General features: G+C 40.2%; 1 protein-coding gene across 1 annotated transcript in view; it reads left to right on the forward strand.

Moving 5' to 3' along the window:
• Nucleotides 1–10,345, forward strand: part of LOC115826605 (NACHT, LRR and PYD domains-containing protein 12-like) — a 46,960-nt gene extending 36,615 nt beyond the window's left edge. The window contains exons 13-15 of the mRNA XM_030790485.1: nt 1,903–2,076; nt 7,653–7,826; nt 10,168–10,345. Of these exons, the coding sequence (XP_030646345.1) occupies nt 1,903–2,076; nt 7,653–7,826; nt 10,168–10,345 (526 nt within the window). The remainder of the gene's footprint in view (nt 1–1,902; nt 2,077–7,652; nt 7,827–10,167) is intronic.
• Nucleotides 10,346–12,226: the final 1,881 nt, after the last annotated feature.

The following is a 12,226-nucleotide window of genomic DNA, read 5'->3' on the forward strand; positions in this document are numbered from 1 at the left end:
TGGAGTCATTTCAGTTGCTCTGATAATCTGCTCAGACCACGATTTTCCTGACAATGCTGAGAGATTTCGGTATGTGCTAGCTTGCTTGACATTTTAACTCGAACGAGAACTTGGCAGCTAGCTTGATGTAACAGTTAGCTAGCTACCAAAGATTTGAGGCATTCTGCCACAAACTATCCTATGTTAATGTTACACTATTATTTTGTAAAATCAAAACATTATACACCAGACATCCCCAGCCCAATTTAACTCCTGGCTATCCAATAGAAAATTTGAAAATTACAGCGAGGAAGGGGGGCAGGCTTCAGTACCCAGCCCCACCCAGACCACTGACTGTCATTCGCATTTCAGAGGCCAAGCATTTAGCGAACGACTGTGGCCCGACGGATTCTTGAAAACGTCCATCTAACAGCTATATTTGGAAATTTGCTGGAGTTTCCAGATCCGCAAAACAAAGTTCTACAGGCATCTGAATACCTTGGGCAGACAGCAGGTTTTGAGGAAGTTTACTTTGTCCGGATATTTCTGGATAGACCACGTTTCCAGCAGTGATTCAACCGTGATTACATTTTGCAAATGTGTGCACTTCGCCTCTCTAATTGCTCTTCTCTTACCTTATTTCCCTTTTTTCTACCCTTACCCCTCTGATCATAAACCCTGCTTTTAATTATAAAGGCCTCACCGCATTCGGGAGCAATGCAAAATCAAAACAAAACCACTCACTTACTCAAAACCACTCACTCAGTCAGAGTTCACTGGCACCAGGCTGACAGAGCTCTCATAGTAACGACTTTACCAAATGGTTGCACGTTGATCAAGTTCATTAGATCACCTCAGAGGGTAGCAGAATGCCCCTTCTCCAAAACAGATAAAAACTTGCTTATATAAAAAAAACAAAAACACGTTTTTTCATCATGTTGCCTTTGACTCGCCTTCCCCGTTTGCTCCAAGAAGAATCGGTCCAGATTAATTCTCTTAGAAGAACCATGTCACTTAAAGACACATCAAATTTCAAAATGCTCCAGACCCTCGGACTCAACCAAGGCTGTGTCTGCTCTCCTTCTTCCTTCCACTCACTCTCAGTTAGAGTAAAACCAGTCTAGGGGGGCAGGAAACCAAAAGGGGTTTGTCGCCTCACAGCTGCTATGGCAATTCCCACTGAATGGTCAAGGGCAGTAGAGTAATTGTGGATGAATCTGGGGAGCATAACACAAACCTCCACGTGTATTTTGGCCTTCTGGGAATGACTTCCATGGTCTAATTCTGTAGATGCATGGACAAAGTACTGTACTGGAGCGATCTGAGATAATCGCATTGAACGGGAAAACTGCATCTTTGGCTGAAACTTTAGTATTGTATATCTGCTGAGACAATATTACACAATGTAGGTTAGATTATCTTGTGCAGCTCAGGTTGTCTGAATGTCAAAACATTACATTCCGTTTACTTGAACAAATAGTGTGGGATAATAATAATAAAGTAGATGGACTCATGAAAACATTCATCTTCCCCCTGTAGGCTGTTGAAAAGTGATGTTGCAGAAGGAGTATGTGCTGCTCTGACTGCAGCTCTTGGTACAAACCCCTTACTGCTGAGAGAGTTAAATCTGAATGCAAATAAACTGGGAGACTCTGGAGTGAAGCAACTCTCTGACTTACTGGAGGATACACACTGCAAAGTGCAGACATTAATGTTAGTATTTCCATGTATTTTGAATGATTCTGAGTATGACTAATATGAATATGAACAATTTTTTGTTTTTCAATTTTGCAATTTTCTTTCATATGACATAATTACAGGCAGTCTATGATGACAGTATTCATCATATATCGTTCTTGCATTCAGAACACAGCAAACATACTGACAAAAATAAAGTCAACAATATCACATTTGTATTTTCAGAATCAGTGATTGTGAGCTGACAGAGAAAAGCTGCTCAGCTCTGGTCACAGTTCTAAGCTCAAAGTCCTCCTGTCTGAGAGAGCTGGACCTGAGTAAGAATAATCTGCAGGATTCAGGAGTGAAGCTGCTCTCTGGTGGACTGGAGAATCCACACTGCAAACTACAGACACTGAGGTGAGTTGATATTTCTGGGCAGCCATAAAGTGCACCTCCTCATGCACCTCCCCCTAGCTCAATCTCAGTGTTTACTAAGTGCGTATTGCAGAGATTATTCCTTCTGGTCTCTGTGCTAAATTAGATGTAGTGGAGGCAAGACAGTGAAAGGCAGTGTAATGAGTAAAGTTTTCTCTCTGACTGTCAAAAGACCAGCTGGCTTCATTTGTGAATAAAGATAAAGTGAATGAAGTAATCTTACTTGCGAGGACATCTAATTCCAAGCCCTGGTCAGAGGTTCATATCTGGTTCAGAGCAGATCTTTAAAATTCACAGTAAAAATCATCTTGAATACTTTAATATTATTCTCCTTGAGAGAGGTCTATTGTCATTCTGCGCAAGAACGGGGAACCTATGCATTTTGTGCACAAAAAGGTACACGCCATTTGGAATTATCCTTGTTTCAAGCTCAAAAGCAACAAACCTTTGTTCTGTTTAAGCTAGGCTTTCAGACTGTAGTATAGGAGAGGAAGGATATGCTGCTCTAGCTTCAGCTCTGAGATCAAACCCCTCACACCTGCGAGACCTGAATCTCAGAGGGAATGAGCCTGGAGACTCAGGAGTGAAGCTGCTCTGTGATTTACAGGAGGATCCACTCTCTAAACTGGAGACACTAAGGTAAACATTCTGCCTTCATTCTGTCTTAAATACTTTAGTTGTTTTAATCCCCCCTTGTCTCAGGAATCACGTGCTCTGTAGACTGGGCTTGATACTGGCTTGTACAACTAAAAAGGGATGAGAGCAGCATTGAGGTATAAGATGGTCAGTTACAGGAATGTATTTACTCCCTATCTGCAGGCTGCTGAAAAGTCCTGTTGCAGAGGAAGCCTGCACTGCTCTGACTTCCACTCTTGGTAAAAATCCATTACTGCAGAGAGAGCTGGATCTGAGTGAAAATAAACTAGGAGATTTAGAGGTGAAGCAGTTCTCTGCTCTTCTGGAGGATCCACACTGTAGACTTCAGAGACTCATGTGAGTGTGTGTCCTTAAAAGAAAATGAAAAAAAAGTTGTAGTGGGATTAAAATGTTATGTATTTGCAATTTATCATTATGCAAAAATCCTCTGCATTGCATTTTAGCACAGTGTTACTATTAATCGTGCCAAAATTTGAATTCACTGCACCTCTTCTCTCCACACACTAGACTCTCAGACTGTAATATAACAGAGGAAGGATATGTTGCTCTAGCATCAGCTTTGAGATCAAACACCTCACACCTGAGGGAGCTCACAGGGAATGCTAGGTCCAACTTTCATCCCTTTCTTTCATCCCTCATTTGTGCACGACAGTTTAAAACAGATAGATAGATAGATAGATAGATAGATAGATAGATAGATAGATAGATAGATAGATAGATAGATAGATAGATAGATGGGTGGATGGGTGGATGGATGGATGCTTGTTTGCATCCAATAAAGAGAAATCAGACAAATGAATACTTAAAAAATGAAAAATCACTGTGGCAGAGTTAGTCTGGTCCACTGCTGTCTGCCCATAGAACAGTTTTTACTCATCCCCAGTGGCCTGTTTCCCTGAGATCTCCAGTAATATCAGTTATTAAAGACCTGGTCACTCATACATCACTCTCTCTGACAAGCGTAGGTTAAAAAACTGGTTTGGCAAGTCCATGTGCCATAATTAATTGAATACTCTTTACGTCCACTCACTACACATCTTCAGCTTGGTCCGACTTTGACAATTCTTTCATCTCTTTCTTTCATCTCTTGTTTTTTGCTCAGTTGTTTGTTGCTCCCTGTGCAGTGTTGACCTCCAGGTTGGACAAAAAGGATGCCTGTTCTCAACTTACACTGGACCAATAAATGTAGAGTGGTCTATTTCTTTGTAGGATGAGTCATTTTTCAGTGTCATGCATTTGGAGAAATTCACTTGTTCAGGGGTGGCACAGTGGGTAGTGTGCTGTCGCCTCACAGCAAGAAGGCCCTGGGTTCAATTCCCGCCCGGGCGGTCAGGGTCCTTTCTTTGTGGAGTTTGCATGTTCTCCCCATCGCTGCATAGATTTCCATCGTTGAGTTCTGGTTTCCTCCGACAATCCAAAGACATGTGAGTCAGGTGAATTGGGGATACTGAATTGCCCCTATGCGTGACTGTGTTTGTCTGTCCTGTGATGGACGGGCGACCTGTCCAGGGTATATCCCTGCCTTTTGCCAATGAGCGCTGGGATAGGCTCCAGCACCCGAATTAGGATAAGTGGCTTAGAAAATGAATGAATGAATGAATGAATGAATGTATGTTTGTGGCAATACTATTCAATCCATGGAAATGCTGATACTCTTTTACTGATAAAAGTATTTCCATTTTATCATCCCTGTGTTTTTTACCTCCCTTCAGTTGTAATTATGTTCTCTACAGAGGCGCTATGGGAAATCTTCATGGAATTTAGAGAGTTAATTTTTCCCTGGCTGGTGATGGTATAGGAGTGGTTTCCTTGTTGGGAAAAAAAATAGTATCATCAGACAGAGTTAAACTACAAAATGGACTTTTATTACCATTCCAGAGCACCAGGACATGATTCTTCAATTCTTCTAATGATCCCCACTTGCACCATACAAGTAAATTCCTCCTTTACATTTACATTTATTCGTTGCGGACACTTTTGTCTGATGCAACTTTCAAAAAAACATAGCAAGTAGGCCTGAATCAACACATCTTAGCAGGGAAAAGTTGATCCTAAGAACCACTTCAAAGACCATATTTGGTTTTAGTGCTTTTCTTGATCCGTTATTTATTTATTTGTTTATTTATTTATTTATTAATACATATACTTTAAGCCTAAAATACAGACAAGTAAAATGAGGTTAGTTGTTAAAATGACAGAGTGATTTGAAAGAGATGAGTTTGGAGTGATTTTTGAATGTGTGTAATGTGTTAGAATATCTGATAGAGAGAGGCAACTTGTTCCACCATTTTGGAGCAAGGTGACAAGTAACTCAGCCTGTGCCCAGCTTCTACAGCTAGGTGTCTTGCTGAGGCAGTCTTGAGCAGGCACCCTGGGGCACACTGTTGGATTACAGTTTAGAACTGGACAGGTGTGGCTTCATTGGCTGCTCTGAATGCCAGTGTCAAGGTCTTGGATCTGATGTGGGCAGAAACAGAGAAAAAGTGGAGGGAGACAAAGAGAAGAGTTACATGTAGTAATGTGGCAGGTTAAAAACCAAGCAAGCTGCTTCATTCTTAATTAAGTGAACATGCAGGGAGACTTGCCAGGAGAACATTGTAGTAGTCCAGTCAAGAAATGTCCAGTGCTTGAATGGAAGCTTTGCTGCGTGTTCCAACAAGAATGGCCTCATGTTCCTTATGTTGTAAAAAGCATATCTGTTTGACCATGTAGCCGTTGTGACGTAGTCAGTAAATAGATTGCCACATCCTGTAACTCAAAAGTTTTCTACCTTTTTAGAGGGTCTTACAACTGATGAACCTTGACAGATCTTGACAAAAATGTCTTGTAAGATGGAAGAGATTACAGGAATGACCAGGAGCTCAGTATCTGAGAAGAACTTTTACTTTAGATGTGAACAAGAGACAGACATGCCTGGGAGTGAAGAGAGTGAAAGGTTTGGCATCAGGTTTGAGATGAATGCGGTAGTCACCTTAAAGGTTCACGCCGCCCTGAGAAAGTTTGAGAATGGTGCGGTCTGCTCAGGGCTGATGGAAACTGTTGCCTCTGTTTATTGGTCTAGTCTTACTGACATTAGAGCCATGACAGTAGGATTACCTAAGAGACCTATTAATCATGCAAATCTCTGGCTCTGTGTCTTTGTATTGGTCAGTGGAAGGTCTACATGCCTCTGTAATTTCTCCAAAAGGTTGAGATCACAGAGACCTACAAATAATCGGTCACAAATGAATGCATCCATATTGACAGTGTTGTATGAGATCATACAGGGCTGTATTTAAACTGTAGACCAACTCTACTTCTTGCACATGTCTATGGAATCTGATGCATTCAAACGACAAGCTTCATCGTGAGGGAAATGTGCTTTTATTTCTGATGTCACTTAGTCTTAATTTTTCATTATTTCAGTATTATTCCTGCATCAGTCAATGGCTTCTGTTATCATTCCCACTGTGTACAGCAGTGTGTTAACTTGTTATTCCTGCAATTGCTTATCTAAGCCCAAAGCTTGTCTGAAGCAGTCTATTCTAAGGCTACGTCCTTTACTGGCTTTAACATCTCATTCACTTTCATGATAAAGTTACTGTGGGAGAGTCAACCAACAATGACTGTGGCATTCTGAATCATGAAGTGCTTTTGACACCCCATAATATTGCTCAGTAATACACATATACAGAGACTTCATCTGGAGAGAAACCACTCACCTAAGTAACTAACTCTTTTTATACCAAGGGCAGTGTAACTGTGCCATCCTGCAGGATTGGTGAACAGCCATCACCACAATGGCCAGCTATGGAACAAACATGTCAATATTTTTGCATACTTTTCAGTAATCAGCGGTAACCTAATGAAAATGTATGCTGACTCTTGGTTGAACTAGGATTCGTCATGGTAAATATAAGTTTATCTGCTGCTTGGCATTTAATAATCTGTGTAGAGAAATTCAGTGCCTGTTAACATTTTCATGAGTTATCAGTAATATTCAGTATTATCCATAGAAGATATACTACTCTCTCTCTCTCTCTCTCTTTCTCTCTCTCTCAACCCAGCAAAAAATCACATTATGTTTGAAGAATCCTTTTTAGCAGTGAAGTGCAACAAAGCACTCTCTCCCTCTCTTTCTCGCTCTCTCTCTCTCTCTAGGCTGTATAATTGCAGTATAAGAGAGGAGGGCTTTGTCGCTCTGACATCAGCTCTGAGTGTAAATCCCTCACACCTGCAAGAGCTTGATCTGAGTTATAATAAACCAGGAGACTCAGGAGTGAAGATGCTCTCTGTTATGCTAAAGAATCCACTCTGTAAACTGGAGACACTTAAGTAAGTAATGTTTTCCTCTTTTTCTTTTTTCCTCACCACATAGTAGCAGCATATTTTTATTGTAGACAATGTTTTAGCTCATAATTAATTTAAGAATCTTAGTTGTCTGTCATTTTTCTTTTGTATTGATTTGTGCTTGACGTCCCTCAGAAACAAACTCAGGAATTTACCTTCCTAGAGCCTGAAAATAGACAGTCACTCACATCTGAAATATGAGAGACCTGAAACTAGTGTGCTTTAATAATAAACATTAAGTCTGAAGAATCCTTTTTGTAATAAAATGTAACATAGTGTCCTCCCTCTCTCTCTCTCTCTCTCTCTCTCTCTCTCTAGGCTGTGTAAGTGCAGTATAACAGAGGAAGGCTGTGCTGTCCTGGCTTCAGCTCTGAGTTATAACCCTTCACACCTGACTGAGCTGGATCTGAGTTGGAATAAATTAGCAAACTCAGGATCAAAGCTGCTCTCTGCTGTTCTGAAAAATACATGCTGTAAACTGAAAAAGATAATGTAAGTAGGTCAGCAAAATATAAAGAACATTATCAAATTTGCAACAGAGGAAATAAAGAAATTTTGTTGAATTTTTGCAGGCTGAGGTCCTGCAGTATAACAGAGGAGGGCTGTGTCGCTCTGACATCAGCTCTGAGAGAAAATCCCTCACACCTGCGAGAGCTTGATCTGAGTTATAATAAACCAGGAGACTCAGGAGTGAAGACGCTCTCTGTTATGTTAAAGAATCCACTCTGTAAACTGGAGACACTTAAGTGAGTAATATTTCCCTCTTTTTATTTTTTCTTCTCGAGAGAATAGCAACATATTTTTATCATAAGACAAGATTTTAGCTCATAATTCATTTAAGAATCTTAGTTGTCTGTCATTTTTCTTTTGTATTGATTTGTGGTGAATATCCCTCAAAAAAACTCTGGAATTTACTTTCCTAGAGACTGAAAATACACAGTCACTCACATGTGAAATATGAGAGACCTGAAACTAGTGTTGTCGTAGAGTGACGTAATTTGTGGGTGATTAACACACACACAAAAAAATGACTGGCTCCGCCGCAATAGCACTTCAGTGCAATGGTATTTTATTTACAGTGTTTCCCAAACAGCCCAACAACGCAACATTCCATGACAAAAAATCCAAAAAAGTGCAAAATACGTTTTTAAGTTTCAGAAAACAAAAGACAAAGCAAAAACAAAAAGAATTCAAATTTACATATATACACACGCGATTTACTGTACACGCCTCTCAATGGTCTTACCATGACCGAGTCCTTGCAAAAACTCCCTCTAGGTACCCCGGGGCTCTTCATCTACCCTAAGCCCCGCCCCTAGCTCCTACCATAGTGGAGGATTGACCACCAAATAGATTTTTCCTTCTTTTCCCCCCTGTTATAATTTCTCAGGCATTTTTAAAAATCACACTTAATTTATACACCCCACATTGATGATAAAAGGTCATAATATTTAAAATAACAATTTCCATAATCCATTTCATTAACATATTTCATGTTCGCTCATTCTTGCATGGTTTGCCCCACCAGCTCGTGGCGTGAAAGAGCCACCCACCAAGCTTTAAAACCGTCAGGGAAATTACGACTTAGTTTGACCATTTCAGCTTCTGTAGCCAGGAACTTCAACAGTTAACACGGAAGACATAACAACGACAGACGAAGATCTTCAAAAACAACAAACAGAGAAGACAATAATAAACTTGACTTTAAATGGATTTCTGCGTCTGTGTATATTTGTGTCATGCAGGCATAGTTTTGGTAATTGTGTATGAAGGACCGGGATGAATTTGTCGTGGTTGTGATTGCGTGTAGGCGAATAGAACATATTCAGCCGCTAATTCTGTGCGTGCATTCACAGAAGCGTCTAACTAGTAATGGGGAGGGGAATGTAATATGTTTGGGGGTCAACCAAAAGTGCTGCCGCGGTTACCGACGGAGCCCTCCATCACAAGTGTACTTTAATAATAAACCCAGCCAAAATCACATTAAGTCTGAAGAATCCCTTTTGTAATGAAATGTAACATAGTGTCTCTCTCTCTCTCTCTCTCTCTCTCTCTCTCTCTCTCTCTCTCTCTTTCCAGGCTGTTTAACTGTAGTATAGCAGAGGGAGGCTGTGCTGTCCTGGCTTCAGCTCTGAGTTATAACCCTTCACACCTGACTGAGCTGGATCTGAGTTGGAATAAATTAGCAAACTCAGGATCAAAGCTGCTCTCTGCTGTTCTGAAAAATACACGCTGTAAACTGAGAAAGCTAATGTAAGTAGGTCAGCAAAATATAAAGAACACTATCAAATTTGCAACAGAGGAAATGAAGAATAATTGTTGAATTTTTGCAGGCTGAGGTCCTGCAGTATAACAGAGGAGGGCTGTGTCGCTCTGACATCAGCTCTGAGTGAAAATCCCTCACACCTGCGAGAGCTTGATCTAAGTCACAATGAACCAGGAGACTCAGGAGTGAAGATGCTCTCTGTTATGCTAAAGAATCCACTCTGTCAACTGGAGACAATCAAGTGAATAATGTTTTCCTCTTTTCTTCTCCAGAGAATAGCCACATATTTTTATCATAAGACAATGTTTTAGCTCATAATTAATTTAAGAATCTTAGTTGTCTGTCATTTTTCTTTTGTATTGATTTGTGCTTGACGTCCCTCAGAAACAAACTCAGGAATTTACCTTCCTAGAGCCTGAAAATAGACAGTCACTCACATCTGAAATATGAGAGACCTGAAACTAGTGTGCTTTAATAATAAACATTAAGTCTGAAGAATCCTTTTTGTAATAAAATGTAACATAGTGTCCTCCCTCTCTCTCTCTCTCTCTCTCTCTCTCTCTCTAGGCTGTGTAAGTGCAGTATAACAGAGGAAGGCTGTGCTGTCCTGGCTTCAGCTCTGAGTTATAACCCTTCACACCTGACTGAGCTGGATCTGAGTTGGAATAAATTAGCAAACTCAGGATCAAAGCTGCTCTCTGCTGTTCTGAAAAATACATGCTGTAAACTGAAAAAGATAATGTAAGTAGGTCAGCAAAATATAAAGAACATTATCAAATTTGCAACAGAGGAAATAAAGAAATTTTGTTGAATTTTTGCAGGCTGAGGTCCTGCAGTATAACAGAGGAGGGCTGTGTCGCTCTGACATCAGCTCTGAGAGAAAATCCCTCACACCTGCGAGAGCTTGATCTGAGTTATAATAAACCAGGAGACTCAGGAGTGAAGACGCTCTCTGTTATGTTAAAGAATCCACTCTGTAAACTGGAGACACTTAAGTGAGTAATATTTCCCTCTTTTTATTTTTTCTTCTCGAGAGAATAGCAACATATTTTTATCATAAGACAAGATTTTAGCTCATAATTCATTTAAGAATCTTAGTTGTCTGTCATTTTTCTTTTGTATTGATTTGTGGTGAATATCCCTCAAAAAAACTCTGGAATTTACTTTCCTAGAGACTGAAAATACACAGTCACTCACATGTGAAATATGAGAGACCTGAAACTAGTGTTGTCGTAGAGTGACGTAATTTGTGGGTGATTAACACACACACAAAAAAATGACTGGCTCCGCCGCAATAGCACTTCAGTGCAATGGTATTTTATTTACAGTGTTTCCCAAACAGCCCAACAACGCAACATTCCATGACAAAAAATCCAAAAAAGTGCAAAATACGTTTTTAAGTTTCAGAAAACAAAAGACAAAGCAAAAACAAAAAGAATTCAAATTTACATATATACACACGCGATTTACTGTACACGCCTCTCAATGGTCTTACCATGACCGAGTCCTTGCAAAAACTCCCTCTAGGTACCCCGGGGCTCTTCATCTACCCTAAGCCCCGCCCCTAGCTCCTACCATAGTGGAGGATTGACCACCAAATAGATTTTTCCTTCTTTTCCCCCCTGTTATAATTTCTCAGGCATTTTTAAAAATCACACTTAATTTATACACCCCACATTGATGATAAAAGGTCATAATATTTAAAATAACAATTTCCATAATCCATTTCATTAACATATTTCATGTTCGCTCATTCTTGCATGGTTTGCCCCACCAGCTCGTGGCGTGAAAGAGCCACCCACCAAGCTTTAAAACCGTCAGGGAAATTACGACTTAGTTTGACCATTTCAGCTTCTGTAGCCAGGAACTTCAACAGTTAACACGGAAGACATAACAACGACAGACGAAGATCTTCAAAAACAACAAACAGAGAAGACAATAATAAACTTGACTTTAAATGGATTTCTGCGTCTGTGTATATTTGTGTCATGCAGGCATAGTTTTGGTAATTGTGTATGAAGGACCGGGATGAATTTGTCGTGGTTGTGATTGCGTGTAGGCGAATAGAACATATTCAGCCGCTAATTCTGTGCGTGCATTCACAGAAGCGTCTAACTAGTAATGGGGAGGGGAATGTAATATGTTTGGGGGTCAACCAAAAGTGCTGCCGCGGTTACCGACGGAGCCCTCCATCACAAGTGTACTTTAATAATAAACCCAGCCAAAATCACATTAAGTCTGAAGAATCCCTTTTGTAATGAAATGTAACATAGTGTCTCTCTCTCTCTCTCTCTCTCTCTCTCTCTCTCTCTCTCTCTCTCTCTTTCCAGGCTGTTTAACTGTAGTATAGCAGAGGGAGGCTGTGCTGTCCTGGCTTCAGCTCTGAGTTATAACCCTTCACACCTGACTGAGCTGGATCTGAGTTGGAATAAATTAGCAAACTCAGGATCAAAGCTGCTCTCTGCTGTTCTGAAAAATACACGCTGTAAACTGAGAAAGCTAATGTAAGTAGGTCAGCAAAATATAAAGAACACTATCAAATTTGCAACAGAGGAAATGAAGAATAATTGTTGAATTTTTGCAGGCTGAGGTCCTGCAGTATAACAGAGGAGGGCTGTGTCGCTCTGACATCAGCTCTGAGTGAAAATCCCTCACACCTGCGAGAGCTTGATCTAAGTCACAATGAACCAGGAGACTCAGGAGTGAAGATGCTCTCTGTTATGCTAAAGAATCCACTCTGTCAACTGGAGACAATCAAGTGAATAATGTTTTCCTCTTTTCTTCTCCAGAGAATAGCCACATATTTTTATCATAAGACAAGATTTTAGCTCATAATTCATTTAAGAATCTTAGTTGTCTGTCATTTTTCTTTTGTATTGA

This window comes from Chanos chanos, chromosome 13 (genome assembly GCF_902362185.1).
Source record: "Chanos chanos chromosome 13, fChaCha1.1, whole genome shotgun sequence".
Taxonomy (NCBI): Eukaryota; Metazoa; Chordata; class Actinopteri; order Gonorynchiformes; family Chanidae; genus Chanos; species Chanos chanos.